Source organism: Platichthys flesus, chromosome 23 (genome assembly GCF_949316205.1).
Source record: "Platichthys flesus chromosome 23, fPlaFle2.1, whole genome shotgun sequence".
In the NCBI taxonomy this organism is placed as follows: domain Eukaryota; kingdom Metazoa; phylum Chordata; class Actinopteri; order Pleuronectiformes; family Pleuronectidae; genus Platichthys; species Platichthys flesus.
Window position 1 is genome coordinate 9,903,061 of NC_084967.1, and position 24,623 is coordinate 9,927,683.

Sequence of the window (24,623 nt, forward strand, 5' to 3'; positions counted from 1 at the left end):
CGGGCAGTGGCGCCTGTCAAACTATTAGCATCATGGTGTGAGCCCGGAGCCTCTGGTGACACTGGGGATGAGTGGACATATTTAGCATGGTGCTCCAAATGTGCACACATGCACGTGCACGGCTGCCCGACCTATTACAGTTTACAATCCCAGGTCTGAACTCAACTCTGTGAAGCGCTCACACTATTAATCCATGGTCGTGTCCAATGGTGAAGGTCTTTAGTCAGTCTGTTTGATTTATGGTCCTGAAACTAAAAAACACATTTGATTTTTATATGGGATATTTAAATGATTGGTCATTTTTCAAATTCAATTTCCGGCTTAAAATTGTTGTATGTGTGTATAAAGTACTGAAATCAAGTAACTTTTGTGAAATGGAAAATCGAGTGCATGCAACGATGCTATAAAACATCCAACAATATATATATTACTTAAAGGTATTTCAACTTGTTTGTATTATTATTATTAAGTCCTTCAATCGTTTGATGATCTGTGGACGGATTACCTTAATGCTTGGTGGAGGGATACACTGTGGGTCAGTGAAGAATCCGTAAAATCTTGATGCGGAGCTAGATCAGGGGGCGGATTCAGGATTACTATAATTTTTCATAGAATATAATTCATGGTGTGTTCCATTCAGATAAATAACAAACCCAGTGATTTTAAACGTGGTTTCTTAAGGGGCCTGCCGGGCCGTGGCGGAGCTCTGCCCTCTATTGACTGCCTTTCTGCTCTCCACGCCGATTATGGAGCTGAACTTCTGTCGGCATCTGCTCCAGCCGCCGCTGAGCTGAGTGACATTTCACCGGGGTCACGGTTCACCGCACGCCTTTGACAACAGAGTGTTCGGGGAAAAAAAGGCTTTCAACGCTCTAATATGCTGCAATTACTTTGATTCATACACAACACTGCAAAGTTCACTGTCAAATTAATAATTCATCCTGAGTCACCGGCAAAATGATACTGTTGTACAATCTCCTCGCTGATAAGTTGCTAGGGTGGATTTTGCACAATGCAGCCTCCCTGTGTGTGTCCCAGATTCCTCACACTCAGATCCACGAGCAGCTCCTTCAAAGTGTTCTCTGTCAGCCTGTCCTGGGTTCTGACTAGTTTCTGTTACTTTCTCAGTGAATCAAACCAAACGAACGGATCAGAACATTCTCTTTTGTGCAGTGGCGGCTTTGATACACACACACACACACACACACACACACACACACACACACACACACACACACACACTCACACTCCAGGAGGGGCCGTAAACGTGTGTGTGTGTATCCTCATTGTTCAGAAAGCTTAACATACGTGAGTCAAGGGAATGACTATTATTAAAACTGTTAATTGGTCTCCACTGGTAACTGGAGACCCCCCCCCCTCCCCACACACACACACACTTCAGTAGTGACGCTCTCCCATAATTATTATATTCCGGTCCAGACCCTGACAACCTTTCACAGGGTTTCTGTTGCTAATGGCTGATTTCACAATACGCATGAGTAATGGCATTTCAAACATGTTCGGCGCAGAGACGGATAATTTACATTGGAAATTGGCTCTGGAAGCGGCCGACAGGTCATAGTAGTGGAGTTGATGCAGAGGTAGGGGTGTGTGTCTGTGTGTGGGTGTGGTAGTCTGTGTGTGTGTGTGTGTGTGTGTGTGTGTAGCTGTCGATCTAGTTTGCCTGCGAACCTTTGCCCAGTGAGAGGTTCAAACCAGTCCCAACTGTCTCCCTCTCTCTCCTTCCACTACTCCTCCTTCCTTTTATGTCCTACCCTTCTGTTACAGATGCAAAAAAACAAAACAGACATTCCTCCTGCCATTCCCTTCTACAAGCCGCCCCACCCATCCTCTGACAACACCAATACAAATCCAGCTTTGAAAGTGCGTCTGGCGTGAGTTTGCACTTTAGAAATATAACAAGCAGCCAAGCAGAGGGAATTTGTGTATCAAATACCGGATGCAAATGCTGGCTGGTAGGAGGCAAGGTCCAGGGGTCCCCTTGCTGTTTTCACGTTCTCCTCCAGAAAGGAGCACAATCAAAATCCTGCATGTTCAAATATTTAGAAAATGCACACAGCCGGACGCAGCTGCACAGGAGTTGTAGTTATACTGTTCATGTTTTCACCCAGTCAACAAATAGGATGGTGTTTAAATGGGAGTGTAGGGTCTTTTGAAAATGTGTGTTCAAATTGAAGGTTTGTTACTATGAAGGATGGGTCTTGTAATGCAGAGGCTATGCAGCAGAACAGTCTTCATTTAAACTGAATGAATATCAGTAGTTTTTTTTACAATGATTGCTTTGGAATCAACTAATATGAAAATGAAATTCTGTTGCTGTGATGGAGACAGACACAGTCGTCCACGCAGGACCTCGGTAATATTGATGGAGATGGCAACCTGGAGTGGTTTTCCGCTGCCAGTAGAGCACTCACCATCAAGTCAGCGGCATGCGAGTCATGCTCCAGGCCACTTGCTGCCAAACTCCCAATTAGAATCAAACCAGTCGCCAATTTGTCCTCCAGCATGCCACTAGCAGCCAGTGCCCACGAGTTTCCAAAGAAAATTCATCCCCACGAAGTTTTCTTCAAAGTGGCATAGATGGCGGTCAGAGATCACAGAACCAGTACAGTCCACAAACCCACTGGTCACAACAACACAAGAATGAAAACATTAACTATAACAAACTAAGAATTCAACACTTACAATACTGTAATTCCAGTATTAAGTGTATACTGGGTATGCTGGTTGTTGGAGAACCTTATTGTAAAAGCTGCATTCAGTATTATTTTCAATATAACTGAAATATTGAAAATAATAGACACTGAGAATCAACACACACATTTACAGCTTGATTCAGATTAAAAAATTGTTATATAAATTGTAAGTATTGTAACTAAGTGACTTGTTATTGTTGTTGTTATTATTATTATTATGCTCCCCCCCCCCCCCCTCAGCCTGCCCCTTGATCTGCCCCAGATTCAGAGGACTTGAACTGCTGTGGTAGAAAAACACTATGACCTTTAAAGTTCTCTGAACAAGGGAAAACGTTATCCGAGAAAATAAAATAATTTGAATGCTGCATTCTGTTGAAACAGGAGGCTGTTGATAGACATCATTATTTAAATATCAAACAAATGCATCTAAGCCAAACCCAGTTCATCTGATGACAGCGAACAAAGAGAAAAAGACACTTTCACAGGATATAAACCTGATGATTCTCTTCACCCCAAAACAAATTGACCGGGCTGACAGCACTCGACGCGACCTCAGCAGGTAAGAGACTTTCTAAAATCACATGCAGAGAATGTGATTCACCACAGCACACATGCAGAAAGATAGCTCACTTACATTATATATTTCAAACCCAGTACATGCAGTAAGGTTGTGCATGAGTAACAGTTCAGAACAAGATGTTTTCCTGATCTTAAACCTGACGTCATTACTCTGATTAGGATTCCTCCCCTTGTTAGGAAGGTGATGTTTTATTTCTCTGCACTTTTTAATTCAGTCTTTTCACCATTGGGACCTGATCAGATCTGTGAGGATGAACCTTGTGTTGTTCCTGCTGTGTTCAGGTAAGGCTTTCCAACCCTAACCAGGATCTTTCTCATGGATGTGCAATAGAATTACGTGTGCATCTGAGAGGTGGGGGCAGGTGGTTACTGTAACGAACTGTATTCAATGCATTGTAACTTGCATAAGTGATAAGTGAAATATTGTCTTGTCTTCTATCTTCACAGGACTTGTTGACTTTGTAGCTGCAGCTAATCGTTTCCGACGGTTCTACCTTAATGACACAGTGCAACGCCATTGGAATGATTCGTTAGAGATATGTGAAAATAATAGTTCCTCATTTGTAACTCTGTACGATGAGGAGGATGCCAAGTCGCTTGAAGAATTTATATCGGGATATATTAATATCACTCAATGCAATGGAATGAAAACCGTCTGGCTCGGACTCCGAAGGAATCTAGAGAACGTCACCACTTGGTCGAACGGCGACCCTTATACATTCAATCTAACAAATGTCACTGTAACACCAGAGGAGCAAAGATGTGGAGCTGTTGAAAATAACAAATATAAGGATTTTGGCTGTAACAAGAGTTTACACTTCATGTGCTACGAGGGTAAGTGTCAGTACACAACATCTACATCTACCTCCACCAACACTCTTGTTATGGAACCACATTTAAATGACCAAATATTGTATTTGGATCTGCACCCAATTGCAGACACTCACAAATATCAGCTGCCTGTATTTTCCTGATTTGTTTCTAGATACATGAATTATACTTTGAGTGCATCCTTCCTGAAGGTTTCATTTTTCTGTCCAGTTGTGTTTGTGTAATCAAAGAGTCAAACAATCGACAAAGGACAGAGGTGAAAGTACAACCTCCTTAGTGGAGTTAACATATATATCAAAATATATCAAATTGACACCAAATGATAAGTTTGTCTCAGAGACGACAAAAGTATCAAATCCTGAAAAAGTTCCTTTTTTCCTCTTCAAGAAGCAAACCTGGATAAATGCCTCTTAAAGATAGTGCATATTGGAAAAATATGAATTCATATCAGTGTCCAGGCTTTTTTGTTTTAGTTAAAGATACCTAGGCCTCCCCAACTTGTTTAGACAGTTTGATGATTAATGCAATTAATTTCTAAAAAGACAGCAAATGGAACTTTAGAACCTTTAGCCTTATCGCTTTTCTTATAAATTATGTACAACAGATAAACCATAACTATGGCTACATTTCTGTTTGTCAGTTTATGTTGTGAAAATGCCCAAAACAAACGCAATATATTCGATTTTGCAGGAAATAACTACCACCTGATTGATCATATGAAAAAGGACTGGTGTCAGGCACAGCAGTACTGCAGAAGACACTTCAAAGACTTAGTCAGCATCCACAATGGAACCCAAAAGAAACAAGTGGTCGAGGAAGGACGAGGCAAAACCTTTTGGATTGGACTCCTGCACGATGAATGGGAGTGGCAGGACGGGAGCTGCTCGACGTACAGATCGTGGAAAATCCTAGAATCATCAGAGAATTGTACAGCTCAGTATGTCCCGTATTCAAATACGTTGTATGGATATACGTGTTCCAGTGAAGCGGGAACACTTTGCTCCAAAGGTAAGCGACAGAAAATTCTAAACAAATATAGACTTATACAGTTTAAGAAGAATTACATGAGATAAATATGATTGCAAGGGAAACAGGATGCGAAACGGGAATAGATCCCTCCCCCCCCAAACAAAAATCGTACATATGTGTTTTTCTGGGTTTTCAGGCAATGTGAGAATCGTGGTCGTCAGACAGAATTTAACTTGGGAAAGCGCTTTGGATTACTGTCTCGCCAATCACTCAGGCCTGCTGTGGATTGAGGATGAGGACGATCAGGACGATGTCGTTGAAATCTTAAAAACCCTCAACGTCGAGGGTCCTCTCTGGATCGGCCTGAGGCAGAATCCTGTCTTCGGGTTCTGGATCTGGAGCGACAGGACGGTGACCTACAGCCACTGGGAGAAGGACCGAACGCCAGAGATGCCCTCGTCTGAAAACTGCGGCGTCATCAACATGACGAGCTCCAGGTGGCAGGATGAAGACTGTTTCAAATTACACCAATTTCTTTGTGAGGAGGAGATTTCTTTCATTAACTAACAGGATATAGTTATAAAGCTTCTTGATGAATGAGACGTTTGTGACCGATTAGCTCGTGTTGATGTGTGAAGATGATGGAGATAAAAAACATCCTCAGATTCTTTATTGTTGTCTGCCTTGAATTTGTTGTTTAAAAATAATCAGACAGTAATCAGGTGATTTAATGTAGAGTTATAGATTGATGAATTTGACAATTGATTTTAAGCTGTTTATATCATATTTTTATTATTATACTATCATTACTACTTTTAGTACTAGTAACACTATTAGTTAGAGAAGTGGCTAACTGTTCTGATCAATCTGTGCAGATTAATAAAAGTGTGATTAAGTTTGCATGAAACTCTTCTTCTGGCCTCATCTACAGTGATTATTCAAATGTATATTCTACTTTTACATTGACATTTAAAACTTTAACTAAATGCCAAACATGATATTGTGAAGATTTTCTTTTCCTCTATCTAATTCAGCCATTGAGCTGAGATTTGGCACGACGAGGCATAATGACCCCCAAACACAGACAGACAAACTCATGGTTGATGAAGTCTTTGTGTTTGTGACTTGATGCAGTGAAGAAAGGTGAGTATATAGAAGACATGTTAGAACTGCCATCAATGTTGGCCTTCATGTTCTCCTTTTGTCCAGTGTCTTGATAAATTAAAGTAAAAATGAATTTAAAATCAAAACATCACATGAATTGTAGAGGAGTCAATTATAAAAACGAAACATTTCAGTGGGGTTTTGTGTGGTGGACGTTGTGTGTTGAATTACGGCTCAAACCTGGTGTCCACCCGTTACTCAGCAAAGCATCCGCCAAGGAAAGTCTATAGCTGGGCCTGATTTTAAATGATTGACTCGCTGCAGCCAGTGTTGATATGTACCAGACCAAAAAATATGCCAACCCGTGTCTGTTCCATTGTACACAGTCAAATTGCTTTAAGTAAATAATTTAGGATATTTCCGTATACGAATTCCAATTATACAATTTTCCACGAGAAGAAGTGTTTTATTCTAATTTCCAAGTTACTGACAATGAGATGTGTAGGTAACAACAAAAGCTCAAAACGGACCCTGGACACAATTATTGGTAATGGAGTAAAAATGCGATGTAGCCTATAATTAATTATCACATATATTATATTCAGGTAAACAATAACAATCTCAAAACGGTGTTAATGTACAGCACACATGTGCATAGTTTGTATTTAAGAAGTTTGTTTTGTTATTTTTTTAAAGTCCAGATGTGCTGTAAAAGAAGACATTTTTTTAAATATATTCAATGAACAAATCTTTAGAGCTGACAGTGAACAAGGAATGGCCGAAATGTGCATTTTACTGAACCAGGAAATCTAAAATACACACAAATGTCATTGTCACCAGTCGGAGGGGAAAGTCTGGAATGAGCGATGAACATGAGGCTCAGAAGCTCCAGCATACGAGTCCACACTGTGAGCTGTGGGAGGAGTAGTGATGATGAATGAGGGTGTGACCGATTAAATGCAAAGTTTTCTACCGTCACTCTGCTACACACAGACTGTTTACAAAAAGCTGTTCACACAACGGCCAACAAACAAAACTCCTCTACAATTTGTGTGATGTTTTTTAATTTGAAATTCATTTTTAATTTAATTTACCCAGACACTGGACAAAATGAGAACATTGATTACAGCTCTAACATGTCTTCTATATACTCACCTTTCTTCACTTTATCAAGTCACAAATACAAAGACTTCATCAACCATGAGCTCGTCTGTTTGTGTTGGTGGCTCATTTTGCCTCGTTGTGCCAAATCTCAGCTAAACGACTGAATTAGATAGAGGAATAGAAAATCTTGAGAAATGCATGTTTATTTATTTAAAGTTTTAAATTTCAATGTAAAAGAAGAATATATATTTGAATAATCACTGTAGATGAGGCCAGAAGAAGAGTTTCATGCAAACATAATCACACTTTTATTAAACGTAAATTAAAACCAATCCAAATCAATTCTGATTACCAACAGACTGACACAAACGTTTCACACAATCATAGGTTATAGTTGTAGAAGTACTAACAGTAGTAATGATAGTATAATAATAATAGAGGATATAAACAGCTTAAAATCAATTGCAAAATTCATAAATGTATAACTCTACATTAAATCACTTGTAGAACAGTCTGATTATATTAATTCAACAAACTTGAGGCAGACAACAATAAAGAATCTGAGGATTTAAGGAAAATCTAAAGTTTTTTATCTCCATCATCTTCACACATCAACACGAGCTAATCCATCTCAAACGTGTCATTCATCAATAACCTTTATAACTTTATCCTGTTAGTTAATGAAAGAAATCTCCTCCTCACAAAGAAATTGGTGTAATTTGAAACAGTCTTCATCCTGCCACCTGGAGCTGGTCACGTTGATGACGCCGCAGTTTTCAGACGAGGGCATCTCCGGCGTCCGGTCCCTCTCCCAGTGGCTGTAGGTCACCGTCCTGTCGCTCCAGATCCAGAACCCGAAGACAGGATTCTGCCTCAGGCCGATCCAGAGAGGACCCTCGACGTTGAAGGTTTGTAAGATTTCAACGACATCGTCCTGATCGTCCTCGTCCTCAATCCACACCAGGCCTGAGTGATTGGCGAGACAGTAATCCAAAGCGCTTTCCCAAGTTAAATTCTGTCTGACGACCACGATTCTCACATTGCCTGAAAACCCAGTAAAACACATATGTAAGATTTTCAGGAGAGGACATTTCTTAAACCACATCATTCAGTCTATGTCTTCATGGGGGGGGGGGGGGGGGGGGGGGGAGATCTATGTGTTGCATCCTGTTTCCCTTTGATTAATATTTATATTAGGTTATTTTTCTAAAACGGTCTAAGTCTATACTTTGTTTGGCTTTTCCGTGGCTTACCTTTGGAGCAAAGTGATCCTGCTTCATTACCACATCCAAATCCATACAACGCAGGTGAATATTTGTTCTGAGCTGTACATTTCTCTGATGGTACTGGGTATTCCAGCCACGTTCTGTACGTCGAGCAGCTCCCGTCCTGCCACTCCCATTCATCGTGCAGGAGTCCAATCCAAAAGGTTTTGCCTCGTCCTTCCTCGACCACTTGTTTCTTTTGGGTTTCATTGTGGATGCTGACTAAGTCTTTGAAGTGTCTTCTGCAGTACTGCTGTGCCTGACACCAGTCCTTTTTCATATGATCAATAAGGTGGTAGTTATTTCCTGCAAAATCGAATATATTTAATTTGTTATGTTTTGGGCATTTTCACAACATAAACTCACAAACAGAAATGTAGCCATAGTTATGGTTTATCTGTTGTACATTATTTAAAAGAAAAGCGATAAGGCTAAAGGTTCTAAAGTTCCATTTGCTGTCTTTTTAGAAATTAATTGTATTAATCATCAAACTGTCTAAACAAGTTGGGGAGGCCTCGGCATCTTTAACTATCTCAAAATAGCATGACCACACTTGTTTATATTCAGAGCTGTTATTTTGATGTAAACAAAGATCAAGGCTGATATCAAGAAAATACAAGTATTTTGAATATTTAATTAACAATAAATCTGATGAATTCATAATTTTCGAATATTCACTTGTAATTTAAAAGCCATTTTTCCAGATTTGCTTCTTGAAGAGGAAAAAGGAACATTTTCAGGATTTGATACTTTTGTCGTCTCTGAGACAAACTTATCATTTGGTGTCAATTTGATATATTTTGATAAATATGTTAACTCCACTAAGGAGGTTGTACTTTCACCTCGGTCCTTTGTCGATTGTTTGACTCTTTGATTACACAAACACAACTGGACAGAAAAATGAAACCTTCAGGAAGGATGCACTCAAAGTATAATTCATGTATCTAGAAACAAATCAGGAAAATACAGGCAGCTGATAATTGTGAGTGTGTGCAATTGGGTGCAGATCCAAATACAATTTTGTGTAATTTAAATGTGGTTTCATAACAAGAGTGTTGGTGGAGGTAGATGTTGTGTACTGACACTTACCCTCGTAGCACATGAAGTGTAAACTCTTGTTACAGCCAAAATCCTTATATTCCTTATTTTCGACGGCTCCACATCTTTGCTCCTCTGGTGTTACAGTGACATTTGTTAGATTGAATGTATAAGGGTCACCGTTCGACCAAGTGGTGACGTTCTCTCGAATCCTTCGAAGACCGAGCCAGAAATAATCTTGACCCTCAAGAAATTCTTGCAGAGACTCGACATCATCCTTATCGTACAGAGTTACAAATGAGGAACTATTATTTTCACATATCTTTAACGAATCATTCCAATGGCGTTGCACTGTGTCATTAAGGTGGAACCGTCGGAAACGATTAGCTGCAGCTGCAAAGTGAACAAATCCTGTGAAGATAGAAGACAAGACAATATTTCACTTATCACTTATGCAAGTTATAATGCATTGAGTACAGTTCGTTACAGTAACTACACAACCACCTGCCCCCACCTCTCAGATGCACACGTAATTCTATTGCACATCCATGAGAAAGATCCTGGTTAGGGTTGGAAAGCCTTACCTGAACACAGCAGGAACAACACAAGGATCATCCTCACAGATCTGATCAGGTCCCAATGGTGAAAAGACTGAATTAAAAAGTGCAGAGAAATAAAACATCACCTTCCTAACAAGGGGAGGAATCCTAATCAGAGTAATGACGTCAGGTTTAAGATCAGGAAAACATCTTGTTCTGAACTGTTACTCATGCACAACCTTACTGCATGTACTGGGTTTGAAATATAAAATTTAATTGAGCTAATGCAAAAGTGCTGTGGTGAATCACATTCTCTTTCTGCATGTGATTTTAGAAAGTCTCTTACCTGTTGAAGTCGTGTCGAGTGCTGTCAGCCTGGTCGATGTGATTTGGAGGAAGAGAAGTATCAGGTGTATATCCTGTGACAGTTTCTTCTTCTTTTTTTTTGCTGTCATCAGATGAGCCGAGGTCTGTAGAGATGCATTTGTTTAAAATTTAAATAATGATGTCTATGATAAGCATCCTGTATCCACAGAAAATGCAGCATGCAAATTCAACTTTTTTCGGGGTAACGTTTTCCCCCTTGCATAGAATTTTAAAGGTCATAGTCTTTTGCTACCTCAGCAGTTCAAGTCCTTAGAGTCTGGAGCAGATCCAGGGGCAGGGCAGGGAGGGGGGGCACTGGCCACAGCTTAGATTTTTCTGGCCCCTAAAAAAGAATGAGCATAATAATAATAATTTTATATCGAAAAGCCACTTAGTTACTTTACTAACAATAGATATGACAATTTGTTGAAATAATTGTTTTCTAAGTTTTTTAAAGTACAATTGCTGTAAAAGAAGACAGTTTTAAAATAGATTCAATGATCAAATCTTTAGAGCTAACAGTGAACAAGGGGTGGATGAAATGTGCATCTTACTGAACCAGGAAATCTAAATTACACTCAAATGTCACTGTCAGTAACTTGGTCAGAGATGTGAGCTGAGCACCAGTCGGAGGGGAAAGTCTGGAAAGAGCGATGAACACGAGGCTCGGAAGCTCCAGCACACGAGTCCACACTGTGAGCTGTGGGAGGAGGAGTGATGATGAATGAGGGTGTGACCGACTGAGGCTTCATCCCAAGTTTGTCCACAGTGTGAATGATGTCCCTGGAACTTGTCCAAGAGTCCTGCGTCCTTTCTTTATTACATTTTTTGTCTCCTGATACTTTCCACTCCTCTTTAATCCACGCCCCTCCCAATCCCAGATTTGAATGCCGCATTTGCATATTTGTATTGAGTCCTACGAAGAGACCTGATGATGATGATCACTAATGTGAAGTGATATGAGAAAATAAACCAGGAAGGATAAATGCAAAGTTTTCTAACGTCACTCTGAACCACAGACTGTTTACAAAAATCTATTTACACAACGTCCACCACACAAAACTCCACTGAAATGTTTCCTTTTTTATAATTGACTCCTCTACAGTTTGTGTGATGTTTTGATTTGAAAATTGGTTTAACTTTAATTTACCCAGACACTGGACAAAAGGAGAACATGAAGGCCAACATTGATGGCAGTTCTAACATGTCTTCTATATACTCAGCTTTCTTCACTGTATCATGTCACAAATATAAAGACTTCATCAACCATGAGTTTGTCTGTTTTGTGTTTGTGGCTCATTATTCCTCGTCGTGCCAAATCTCAGCTCAATGACTGAATTAGGAAAAGAAAAACTTGAGAAAACTATGTTTGGCATTTAGTTAAAGTTTTAAATGTCACTGTAAAAGTAGAATATACATTTGAATAACCACTGTAGATGAGGCCAGAAGAAGAGTTTCATTCAAACTTAATCACACTTTTATTAATCTGCACAGAGTGATCAGAACAGACATCACTTCTCCTCCAAACTGTCGTCATTTAAAGGCAATCCAAATCAATTTGTCTGATTAGCAACAGACTGACACAAATGTTTCACACAATCATAGGTAATAGTAATAGTTGTAGTAGTACTGACAGTAGTGATAGAATAATAATAACAATAAAGGATATAAACAGCTTAAAATCAATTGTCAAATTCATCAATCTATAACTCTACATTAAATCACCTGTAGAACAGTCTGATTATTTTTAAACAACAAACTCGAGGCAGACAACAATAAAGAATCTGAGGATTTAAGGAAAATCTAATGTTTTGTATCTCCATCATCTTCACACATCAACACGAGCTAATCCATCTCAAACGTGTCATTCATCAAGAAGCTTTATAACTATTTCCTGTTAGTTAATGAAAGAAATCTCCTCCTCACAAAGAAATTGGTGTAATTTGAAACAGTCTTCATCCTGCCACCTGGAGCTCGTCACGTTGATGACGCCGCAGTTTTCAGACGAGGGCATCTCTGGCGTTCGGTCGTTCTCCCAGTTGCTGTAGGTCACCGTCCTGTCGCTCCAGATCCAGAACCCGAAGACAGGATTCTGCCTCAGGCCGATCCAGAGAGGACCCTCGACCTTGAGGGTTTTTAAGATTTCAACGACATCGTCCTGATCGTCCTCATCCTCAATCCACAGCAGGCCTGAGTGATTGGCGAGACAGTAATCCAAAGCGCTTTCCCAAGTTAAATTCTGCCTGACGACCACGATTCTCACATTGCCTGAAAACCCAGTAAAACACATATGTAAGATTTACTGGAGATGACATTTCTTAAACCACATCATTCAGTCTATGTCTTCATAAGGGGGGGGGGGGGGTGAGTAATCTGTTCCTGTGTCACATCCTGTTTCTCTTGGATAAATATTTATATTAGGTTATTTTTCTAAAACGGTCTAAGTCTATACTTTGTTTGGCTTTTCCGTGGCTTACCTTTGGAGCAAAGTGATCTTGCTTCATTACCACATCCATATCCATACAACTCATGTGAAGAGTTTAGCTGAGCTGTACAATCCTCTGATGGTACTCGGTTCTTCAGCCACGTTCTGTACGTCGAGCAGCTCCCGTCCTGCCACTCCCATTCATCGTGCAGGAGTCCAATCCAAAAGGTTTTGCCTCGTCCTTCCTCGACCACTTGTTTCTTTTGGGTTCCATTGTGGATGCTGACTAAGTCTTTGAAGTGTCTTCTGCAGTACTGCTGTGCCTGACACCAGTCCTTTTTCATATGATCAATCAGGTGGTAGTTATTTCCTGCAAAATCAAAAAAATGAAATAATTTTTGTTTTGTATTTGGCATTTTTCAAACAAAAACTCTCATACAGAAATGTAGCCATATTTAAGATTTGTCTGTTGAATATAATTTATAAGAAAATCAATAAGCCTTTCTAAAGTACCATTTGCTGTCATTTGAGAAATTAATTGTATTAATCATCAAACTGTCTAAACAAGTTGGGGAGGCCGCGGCATCTTTAACTATCACAAATTAGCCTTGACAAACTTGTTTATATTCAGAGTTGTTGTTTTGATGTAAACAAAGGTCAAGGCTGATATCAAGTAAAAACAGTATTTAAAAAAAAATAATAATAATTAACACGACATTCTGATGAATTCATAATTTTCCAATATTCACTTGTAATCTAAAAGGCATTTATCGAGGTTTACTTCTTGAAGAGGAAAAAAGGAACATTTTCAGGATTTGATACTTTCGTTGTTAGTATTTGGTGTCAATTTGATATATTTTGATATATATGTTAACTCCACTAAGGAGGTGTACATTTCTCTGATGGTACTGGGTTATCCAGCCACGTTCTGTACGTCGAGCAGCTCCCGTCCTGCCACTCCCATTCATCGTGCAGGAGTCCAATCCAAAAGGTTTTGCCTCGTCCTTCCTCGACCACTTGTTTCTTTTGGGTTTCATTGTGGATGCTGACTAAGTCTTTGAAGTGTCTTCTGCAGTACTGCTGTGCTTGACACCAGTCCTTTTTCATATGATCAATCAGGTGGTAGTTATTTCCTGCAAAATCACTTGTAATCTAAGAGGCATTTATCGAGGTTTGCTTCTTGAAGAGGAAAAAAGGAACATTTTCAGGATTTGATACTTTCGTTGTTATCATTTGGTGTCAATTTGATATATTTTGATATATATGTTAACTCCACTAAGGAGGTAATGCTTTCACCTCTGTCCTTTGTCGATTGTTTGACTCTTTGATTACACAAACACAACTGGACAGAAAAATGAAACCTTCAGGAAGGATGCACTCAAAGTATAATTCATGTTTCTAGAAACAAATCAGGAAAATACAGGCAGCTGATATTTGTGAGTTTGTGCATTTGGGTGCAGATCCAAATACAATTTTGTGTAATTTAAATGTGGTTCCATAAGAAGAGTGTTGGTGGAGGTAGATGTAGATGTTGTGTACTGACACTTACCCTCGTAGCACATGAAGTGTAAACTCTTGTTACAGCCAAAATCCGTATATTTGTTATTTTCGACAGCTCCACATCTTTGCTCCTCTCGTTTTACAGTGACATTTGTTAGATTGAATGTATAAGGGTCACCGTTCGACCAAGTGGTGACGTTCTCTAGATTCCTTCGGAGTCCGAGCCAAAGAGATGAAAACGGAGGGGCCTGTGCAAATTCTTCAAGCGACTTTGCATCGTCATCATCGTACAGAGTTACAAATGAGGAACTATTATTTTCACATATCTCTAACAAACGATCCCAACTGGGTTTCACTGTGTCATTAAGGTAGAACCGTCGGAAACGATTAGCTGCAGCTGCAAAGTGAACAAATCCTGTGAAGATAAAAAACAAGACAATATTTCACTTATCACTTATGCAAGTTACAATGCATTGAATACAGTTCGTTACAGTAACTACCTGCCCCCACCTCTCAGATGCACACGTAATTCTATTGCACATCCATGAGAAAGATCCTGGTTAGGGTTGGAAAGCCTTACCTGAACACAGCAGGAACAACACAAGGTTCATCCTCACAGATCTGATCAGGTCCCAATGGTGAAAAGACTGAATTAAAAAGTGCAGAGAAATAAAACATCACCTTCCTAACAAGGGGAGGAATCCTAATCAGAGTAATGACGTCAGGTTTAAGATCATGAAAACAACTGTTACTCTTACTGTGTTTGTAATATATAATGTAATTTAGCTATCGTATTCTGCATGTGATTTTAGAAAGTCTCTTACCTGCTGAAGTCGGGTCGAGTGCTGTCAGCCCGGTCGATTTGATTTGGGGTGAAGAGAAGCATCAGGTTTATATCCTATTTCTTTTTTTTTTTTAAAGCCAACACTTGTTAATGATTTACAAACCCTCTGCTCCATCTGCAGAAACATGTGATGGTACTAAAGGGCCTTTTTCCAAGTGGAAATAAAAAAAGGTATCAGCTCAGGCATGCAAATAATACATAAAATACACAGTACATAAAGCACAATTTACCATATGTTCGTAATTCATTAATCTCCTCTGGGCTGATATCATTTTTTGTTTATTGACTAAACTCTGAAACTTGTGTGTTACTCAGTGAACTTTCATCTCTACACAGGACATCCACAGCCACATGCAAAAGAGCAGGGACCGGGCGCATGAGGCTTGTTTATCTGCAAGCAGACGCACATTTGAATTTTAACACCCTCCCCGTATCAGTCCAGCTCTTCCTGGTTCGTAACAAACAATGACTGCACAGAGCTCCTCACAGAAGGGGACTCATGATTCCAGAGAACTCGGTATCATAAGGAACCTGAGGATGACATTGTAAACAGTTGCTTCTCGGTGAAGTGCAGATCGCACACATTGCTCGTCATCTGTGATTCCTATCATGTTTTTGCATATATGATATTTGCTTCTCTGTGCTCTTTGCCCTGAACACAGCACATGACACACTGGTGGGGGTTTTTCTGTCGCTCACCTCCTTTGAGCCTCAGCTTCAGTTTGAAGTCCAAAATACTCTGAAAATGCTTGTTTTTGTTTCTACATTTGGTACATTTGTAATAACGCCCATCCTGAACTTGACAGTTTGGAGACTGCTTGACTCGGTCCACAGAACCACGAGGCCGCACCACCGCTGCTGCACACACAGAACCCCCCCCCCCCCAACCGAAGAACCAGTTGACTTTGCCATCGTTGTGAATGCAGCCGTTCCAGTGATCATCCTGGTGGCTCATGTTGATGAGTCCCACTGCTGGGACTGCGACAGAGCGCTGGAAGCTGGTTGTTATAAAGTGTATCTATCTAGTTTATATATTAAACGTATCGAGTGTCAACACGGCCCCTCCTCGGAACTTTAAACCCAGAGAGATATATTTCAGTTATTATTCGATATATGAAAATTCCCACTTTTCCATTAAGTAAGAGAACGTAATCCAACAATAATCACAATGCATCAACACAAGTTATTTTTGTACTAGTGCGGTGCATTCTAGCGATGCAGGTTATTAGTCAAAACTACACGAGCAAGATGTGAAGTTCACCCCCAAAAGGTTGAAAGCCAGATTCACCAAAGAGCACTTCAGTCACCATGTAAGTCGGGTGTTATCTGAGTACTGGTGTGTGAATGAATGCACAGAGTGAGTGTGCGTATGTGTGTGAGCCTTCAAGTGGGCAGTGTGTGTCCGCACAGCAACAACAAGCATTCGCAGAAACAGCACTGCCGACCGCGTCATGTGGCCGAGAGGTCACAGATACCCGGGTAGATGAAGGGAGATGTCACCTGGATAGAACAGCAGGGGAGGCCATTTTGACTACACACATGCTGTGAGACATTTAACCAGGTGTGTGTTTGTGAGTGTCTGTGTGTGTCTGTGTGTGTTTGTGTTGCTGTGAGAGGTTGCTTTGACTGAGAGCTGCTGATATTACTGTCACCACTTGTTAACTAAACTTTCTCTTGCGACCTGCTCGCCGTAGGAAGCATCAGCAACACAATGGACCCACAATGCAGTTCGGTAAATCCTGGGTTAATGAAGCTGTGCCATGCTGTGTGCAGCCTGTGTGCTGGATGTTAATCCGGTTTGGTTGCGTGTTTCTGGTCCAGCAGCACCGTGGTTTGAAAGGAGGAGATTGTCGTGTAAGGTGTGTGTCGCACCGCACACAACACGCACACACACCCGGACCCGTCACAGAAACAGTGAACAGAGCGGCTTGTATCACGGCACAGGCTCCAGTCTCAGCTCTCATTACCACAGAAAATAGTTGCTGGCGGCTTTGTTCATATTTAAAATCTCAAATGTTTCCTTTCATACTTCCCCGCCCGCTCCACTGGAGGACATGTGGGTCACCTCCTCCCACGCCCGGAGCCGCAGACACATCCGGAGTCTCTGAAGCGCAACAACACAACCTCTGAATGTTTGACCGCCCTGTTGTTTCGTTTCTTCTCTCTCTCCCTTGACCACAAGTTGTCACACAGTAACTCCGTCTCTATGGAAACTGTGTGCTTTTAACCAGGCAGGGAGGAGGAGAACAAAGCAGTGAGGAGGAGGAGGGAGGGAGGGAGGGAGGGAGGAGGTGGAGACGGCTTAGTGCTTATTCATGCTTAATGCAGAATTTACATAATTGCGGCACATAAAGGAAGGCCGTGCATTCTGTATTGTGCTTCTGTGCGGCCCCTTGTTACACTTCATGTCCTTAAACACTCCGTCCTCCTACACCTGACGTCTCGAGCAACGAGAACCATCGGCTGTTAGAGCTGCAGTGCTTGTGTTCGGGGGGGATGTAAAGTTTCCGAAAGTGAATTTTCCGGTTCTCTGGCAATGTTTTACTGTATAACCTTATATGTGTTTTCTATCAAGTTCTGTATTCTGTGTTTTTGTAGTTATAAGTGTTTTTAAGGTTGACCTGAAAAATATCAAACCTTTCGTCATCAGGGTTTGATAACGACATCTTAGGAATCCTTGCCAATTTGTTTTTGTGTATCAGCTGATATATGGGTATAGGAGTTTTTTCTAAATCCTTTGATTAGGCTTTGTTTTTATATAACGATAATATAATGACACGTTTATCAGATCTGAAGATCACAGAATACAGATCATAAGCAGCTCTGGGAGTCAGATCTCCATGACGGGTCCAAATCACTTTACACACAAAACAACACAATCTGCTGAAAGGCCCCTGGGACAAGCGACGCAACAGTTGAAAGAACTTCCCCCCCCCCCCCTACTTGTTAAGTCCCATATCAATCTGCAGCACGTGCACATTTTCATCAATTTTCAAGTTCTATCTTGGAGATTTAACGCAACTAATCCTGAGTGAGTCGAAGCTTTGAAGACACCGAGTTGTCGGCCTGCTCCCTCAGCCCCTTGAAGTCTTGTTCTCACCGAGGTTCCCCTGAGTTTTCAGAGTAATGGAAAGGCACTTAGGGCGGCAGCGGGATGTCCCTGAGGACATGTGCCGGGGGGGGGGACAAGTGTCACCGACGACAAGTGTGCCAGACTATAGAGGCAAAGGGGGAGGAAAAGCAGGATGACGGGTGGAGGATTGAAGACAGGTGGTGAGATGTGGAGGATCAAGTGCAAAATATCAGATTTCAGACGGGAAGCATCAGGCAGAAGAAAATGAGATGAGAAGCACAAACTGCTGAGCTCTCCCATCTGGAGCTGCCTGGTCGCCGGCTGGAGAGAAAACAACACGCGAAGACACCGATCCATTCAGCTTCTTCACGGCCCCCGACATCAATCACTCTTTGAGTTTTTCATTTTTTTCCCTGCGAGCCAAACACAGAGCTCTTACCGTGACGTGCTGTATTATATCAAAAGGACAGGAAGATCTGGAAATCAATGAGTCCTATTGCCTCCAACACAGATGCATCTATTGCGTTGTCAGAAGAGGTGATTATATCGCTGCTAGCTGCTCAGGTCTGAGATCCTCCGCAGCACATCTCATTGAATCTTATGTAATAATCACGGAATATGGCAAAAATGCTCACTGAGCCTCGATGAAGTTTATTGTTTTATATTGCAGAACAATAATTCTGTCAAATAGTCATGCTAAGCCTTTACCATTACTTCTTAAAGCCAATGAAAAGTGACATTTGAGTCAGGGATGTATTCGCCTCACCTCAAGTAGAAGCACTAGATCCAGAAACAGGTTTTAAATGTTACAAAATATTGATTTTACACTACTTTTCTGAAAGAGTGCAGCCATTATGTGACCAATACTTGGAGATGTTTTTATGATTACAGTGACAAGAGACCATGCAACACCCCTTCATATTTAAAGGCAGTGCACTAGGTAGAAAATAGGGCAAGGTTTGAGATTTCGATGGTCTACATCTAATTGGCTCCCGCTGTCAAACCAGCAAACAGCGTGTAGGACTCATGCAGAGCGGCCCTTAACTCCGTCCTCTTGAGAAACTCATTCTCCCGTTTCGGTGGAAAAGTTTATGAAGCCTCTAGTTTGTTCAACATACTAATGAATCAGTAGAACGTGCTGTGAGAGCTAATGAAACATGCTAACATGTTCTGCAGGGAATTGGCGTATTAAAAGAAACAATTACAAATAGTGTGTGTGTCTGTGCTGTGCTTCTTTTGTTACCTTTTGCGGCCTTTTGGCTCCTTTCTTTATGTGAATATAGCCATTTATTAGAGGTCCAATAACTATCTATTATCAAAGCCGCTCATCCAGTGAGGGTTTTGGGAAAGCTGCAGCTAAAGAGTTAAATTATGTTGTTATAAGCCATTCTTTTTTCATTTTAACATTTTCTTTTATTTGTTTACCTTTTAAAGAAAGTTTGAGTGTTTGTTAGTTTTATAGCAAAGTGTTCTGTTTAGTTGTTTTTTTTTATTCTCCACAATCAAGGTTATGTTTTTTTTGCCCACATTCAGTTATTTGTATTTTTAACAGAATCATGCAACTGGACATATTTCCATCAAATTGAATGGAATGAGGGGACATTAGACAACTTTTTAACACATTCAGGAATTTGGAATTTCTCATTTTCTTTATCCTTGCAAGATTCGATTTTTACCAAAAGAGGGACTAATTTGTGGATTTTGATGGAGACATCAGGCCTGTGTGTTGTCATTCTTTATAGTTTTAAGACTCAGCCTTTTAAGGTCTGGTCTGGTCCATCGGTCTCTTTGTAATTAAGACAAATCCCTGGTTCACACACAGCGAATATTAAGTATGTCAACAACAGGTCTTGAAAGTGAAGTCGCGGATGGATCCTGGATGGATCTGTCTGGCTGTGATCGTGTGCACCTGACTTTCTTTGTGCTCTAGTTAGTCCCTCGGGGGTCATCCATCACTTTCATCACCGGCACACACTGACAGATGGATATGACCCCCCCCCCCCCCCCCCTCCTCTTATCCTCGGCCTCAGCCTGTCTTATGGGTTTGTTTGTTTGTTCCTGTCCTCTTTTATCAATCCACTACTTCTTCTCTTGATCATGTTCTGCCACCCACCACTTCTCCGGCCCTCAGTCATCACCCATCAGTGACTTCCCCTGCAAATCTTTTTTTCCCTGTCTCCAAGCTTCTCAATGAAACTCCCTGTCAGTTCATTTCTGTTTCTCTTTGCCGTCTCTGGCTTCTTTTCCTTCTCAGTGTGTCTGTCTCTGAGAATTTGTGTCTCTCTGGCTGCAACCAGTGGCCAAAGGCCTAATGTTTCCAAGCTGTGCCTCCGTCCGTCCCATTCTTGTGAACTCAATATCTTAAGAACGCCTTTAGACAACTTCTTCAAATTAGGTAAGAGGTAGAACTGATTAGATTTCGGTGATCAAAAGTCAAAGATCAATGTCACCTTGACCTCACAAATGTTTTCTATAATATCTAGTATTCCTTTTCCTTGGCTTGTTTCATTTTCAAGTTTTTCACATTGTCTCTTGCATGCAAGTAGCAGATGTGAAGATCAGATGCCATCATTAACATTACGGCACAGGGCAACATTTTCTCTGATCTGCTCTCTAATACACTGAAACTCCCTTAATCAGTACATTCGCAGGTTTACAGATTTACAAAAGCGGTGGCTTATTATGCAATCAGCTCGCTACTGCCTTCCGGGCACATCCTGCATGTGAGGGAGAGCTCGGGCGGCACAGTTCAGTGGTGGGATTGCTTTGAAATCAGAAAGTATTAAATAAATGAAACCGAAATCCTGACTAGACGAACCTTGTCGCTCCCAGATCCCAAATCACTAGTTTAGAGGTAAGTCAGGTCAAATTAGGTGTGTGTGTTTGGGTCAGATGTGTTCTCCACAACAGGACAATTTGGACATTCTGGTAGAAAAAGGTTCCAATAAATGGTCAGAGCAAGTGACTCGGGACATTTGTCTTCTCCCATATAGCCACTCTGGAAAAGTTCGAGAAAGTGTTCTGGACTACAGTGAATGTCTGAAAGCGGCTTCGGTGACATTAATGCAGCTGAACTTTCAGTTGAATACTGACAGTGATTCCAAATGCACACGGAAAAGTGGTTTTAGAGTAATATTAGGTCATGGTGTTTGTGTGACTCTCTTTTGGATCTCAAGGTGATGAAGAAACGAAAAACAAAATGCACTTTCTCATTTTCCTCCCAGTTTAAAAAGATCATCTTCCATTTAGGGGTCATAAAGTGGAATATGAGGGAAGAAATGGCAACTAGCTGATATAATGTGCTACAAACAATCAATTATTGCTGCTAATAGTTAACGGTATGTATTGTCCGCACATAATGATCCAATGATGAAGTTTAGTTAAGTAGGAGTCACCTGTTTATTTTCCTCCAATAATAAAACTCAGAACATCTATGCACACAGTCCATTGATGCATTTTGAACACCTCTCTTTGTCCCTTTCTCTGCCTCTCAAACCTTTAACTCTCCCTGACGCACACTCTCCTGCTGAGGCGGTTTGACCGGCAAAATTAAATGAGATTAGATTTTGTTTAACTTGAATTGATTTACCCTTGCTGAGGTGGTCACGGCGAGTGGTCGTGCTGAATAACACACATTCTCTGCGGCTGTGAAATCGATGCCCCGGGACTTATTGGAGTGTTTGCATCAGCATCAAATGGCTGATGTTTTTCTTTTCGCACTTTTCCTCTGGTGCATTTATTTCTATTTGCCACCACACCAGGCCGTGCCTCCCTCCGCCCCGACTCCCCGTCCTGGTTTCATTTAACCTCCCTTGCTCTTTTGTGTGTCTTTTCACTCCGTACCTCTGCTCCCTAAAGCGAGGTTAGAAGAGATCAGCATCCCCGCCTGGTCGCTGCTACAATATCTGTGTTTAGAGCCAGATTAGATTGTTTCTGTAATACTTTTCCACCTGCATATCTTTGAGGTCAGGATCTACATTGAATGATGAGGTGATTCTCTCTCAAGCTGAGCCTCTGCAACTTTTCTCACTCTTTATTATCGCCATCTTTCTTTGTCTCGATCCGTCTCCCCTCTGTGTTCTCTCTCCGTCACTGCATCTCCTTCTCCTGCTTATAATAACTCAGGTTCTGCTTCCCTGCCTCGCTCCTCATGAAAAGCCGCTGATCCAAGGAGTAATGCTTCAGAGGTTTTTCTTGTTCTGGATGTTGAACAGCAGCACCGCGCCTGTTCTGTCAGTCTGGGCTGAGTTCGTCTCTGCAAAGCCGACTCGGGGCCGGATCTGCACCGGCCCTTCTTAAAATTATATCTCTATTTGTTTTGTTTTTCCTTCTGTCTCTCTCTACTTTTGTTAGTGCGAGAATGCAATCACACAAGTTATTTTCAAATATTTCATTTGTACTCCATGTCCAGAACGGGTCCAATGACTTTGAGTTATTAAGTTATGACAAACTAATCTTAGATCCACTCTCAAACAAACTCAGACAGATCCACTAGAACTACCTTCAAAATAATCTTCTGAAGAGGATCCACATATTGTCCAAGTGTCACTGTTTTGATATGACGCGCATTTTTCGATTTCATATAAAAACAGTGAAATCAACCCAAAGAGAGCTGGTTTAAACTTCACAACTATCGTCACTCTGCACATCTGCATTTGACCCATTGTGAATTTCAGGTGCTGCTTTTACAAATCGACGATATACACCGACAGGTCATCCCGGAACAGTCATGTGACTGTCTCCTCTGGCAGCCCTCTGTGTGCTGGTGTGGAGAGGGAAACGGCGTTCTGCACGTAGCGGCCTCTCATTACACTAATGATGATCGTAAGTGATCCTGCAGGAGCACACGGTCGAGCCCCGACATCACAAACACTCTCAAGTGCTCATAAGTCAAGAGGGAAACCTGAATAATTCCGCAGTAATGAACATTTGTGCGCGTGTCAGCAAAAGAAGGGGGGGGGGGGGGGTATTATCCACCCTGTCCCTGTCACTTGTTCGTATTTCACTTAATGTTGCTACTTATCTACCGTCCAAATAAAACCAGTTTGAGATGTTTATCCTGATGACGATTCTGCTCCGCACAGAATGACATTAATTCAAAGGGTTCGCAGGTATTGATGGTGAAATGTTCAGTTTGGTTTTTCCATGATGGAGAGTTATGATTTCACTTTTCTCATTACAGTCGGAAATAAAAAAAAACTCTCCAAATAACCATCGTCACGGAATCACTCTTTCATTGTGTTGTTTGGCCTCAACTTTCAAAGTTTAATTGTCTAAGTTTTTCCACGACATGTACTTTCAAAATAAAGGTCACTTTACGGGAAAGAATGAAAGATTGAGATTCTTTTCACCAATTTTCTTCAGTTTTTCATTTATCTAGTGCAGAGCCCGTGGTAGACCGTTGTGTTTTGATGGACCGTTTACTTGTTCTGTGTTTATGCTCCGGAGCTACTTCAGAATTATTTCTCTGGCATTATTGAGTCTATGATGCGGAGTTAAGTTAGAAACATTTTAAATACATTGCTATTGCCGATTTTCCCAGTCTGGCCATTGGGCAGCCAGTGCTGTAGTTTATTCAAGTACAAGGACACACACAGGATGAACAACTCAAAGTCTGCAGACTGCCTGTTAGCACGCTGCCACACCAATGAGATGAATATTTTCGAGATATATCAAATAGGGACATGAAATAATGACATTTGTTGAAATGCCAGATAAAAAAAGACTGCATTCGCTCTTTGTCTACTTTGAAACCTTTTCCCTAACAATACAACTAAGACACATTCTACAGCCAAAATGAGTGTGAAATGCCAGAGCATTTTAAAATGTCAACTTTTGAAGTGTCTCATTTGTTAGAATGAATCCATTCTCATTAGGATTTTTTATTGCTATTATTATGATTATTATTACAGCGTCTAATTTCTTTTCTTTGCTGGAATGGCGTTTCTCCCCCTGGCTCACCCTCGTCCTTGTGACTTGCAGGCAGACAGAAAAAAAAAAGAGATGACTGGCTGCGTTTGAGACTGTTTTGTTAAAACCATTTTCATCTTTCCCCTGCGGTCCACGGGAGTCTTGTGTCAGGCTGCTGCTTAGTTGGCTTTGCTGACTCACAGGGAGATGGAGACAAAAGCCCAGAGTCTCGTGGGGGGAACAAAGAAGACCAGAGTCTGCTGGAAAAACTTTGATGTGTTGTTCTTTCTTCTGGAAACTCCCGAGCCCTGGTGGAAGCGTTCCAAATAAGACAAGATCCATATATATATATATATATA

General features: G+C 41.0%; 3 protein-coding genes across 4 annotated transcripts; 1 reads left to right on the top strand and 2 right to left on the bottom strand.

Annotated features, from left to right (window-relative positions):
* Positions 1-3,398: 3,398 nt before the first annotated feature.
* On the top strand, positions 3,399-5,927 carry LOC133948990 (putative C-type lectin domain family 20 member A). The gene is made up of 4 exons (XM_062383090.1): positions 3,399-3,578; positions 3,744-4,130; positions 4,818-5,135; positions 5,293-5,927. Exons 1-4 carry the CDS (start codon positions 3,548-3,550, stop codon positions 5,661-5,663), a joined length of 1,107 nt encoding a protein of 368 aa, XP_062239074.1. The 5' UTR covers positions 3,399-3,547; the 3' UTR covers positions 5,664-5,927.
* Positions 5,928-7,310: 1,383 nt separating this feature from the next.
* Positions 7,311-10,372, bottom strand: LOC133948970 (C-type mannose receptor 2-like). The gene is made up of 4 exons (XM_062383068.1): positions 10,192-10,372; positions 9,659-10,018; positions 8,558-8,875; positions 7,311-8,348 (listed from the first exon to the last, which is right to left on the bottom strand). The coding sequence occupies exons 1-4, from the start codon at positions 10,220-10,222 to the stop codon at positions 7,978-7,980; spliced, it is 1,080 nt and encodes a 359-aa protein (XP_062239052.1). The 5' UTR covers positions 10,223-10,372; the 3' UTR covers positions 7,311-7,977.
* A 1,594-nt stretch (positions 10,373-11,966) lies between these two features.
* LOC133948518 (uncharacterized) lies at positions 11,967-17,413 on the bottom strand. Of its 2 annotated transcripts, none has more exons than XM_062382324.1 (5): positions 15,262-17,413; positions 15,018-15,058; positions 14,487-14,852; positions 12,990-13,307; positions 11,967-12,780 (listed from the first exon to the last, which is right to left on the bottom strand). In XM_062382324.1, the coding sequence occupies exons 1-5, from the start codon at positions 15,321-15,323 to the stop codon at positions 12,410-12,412; spliced, it is 1,158 nt and encodes a 385-aa protein (XP_062238308.1). In that variant the 5' UTR covers positions 15,324-17,413; the 3' UTR covers positions 11,967-12,409. The 2 variants fall into 2 exon arrangements, with proteins under 2 accessions (XP_062238308.1, XP_062238309.1); XM_062382325.1 differs by having other exon boundaries at positions 15,018-15,084; positions 15,262-17,410.
* Positions 17,414-24,623: the final 7,210 nt, after the last annotated feature.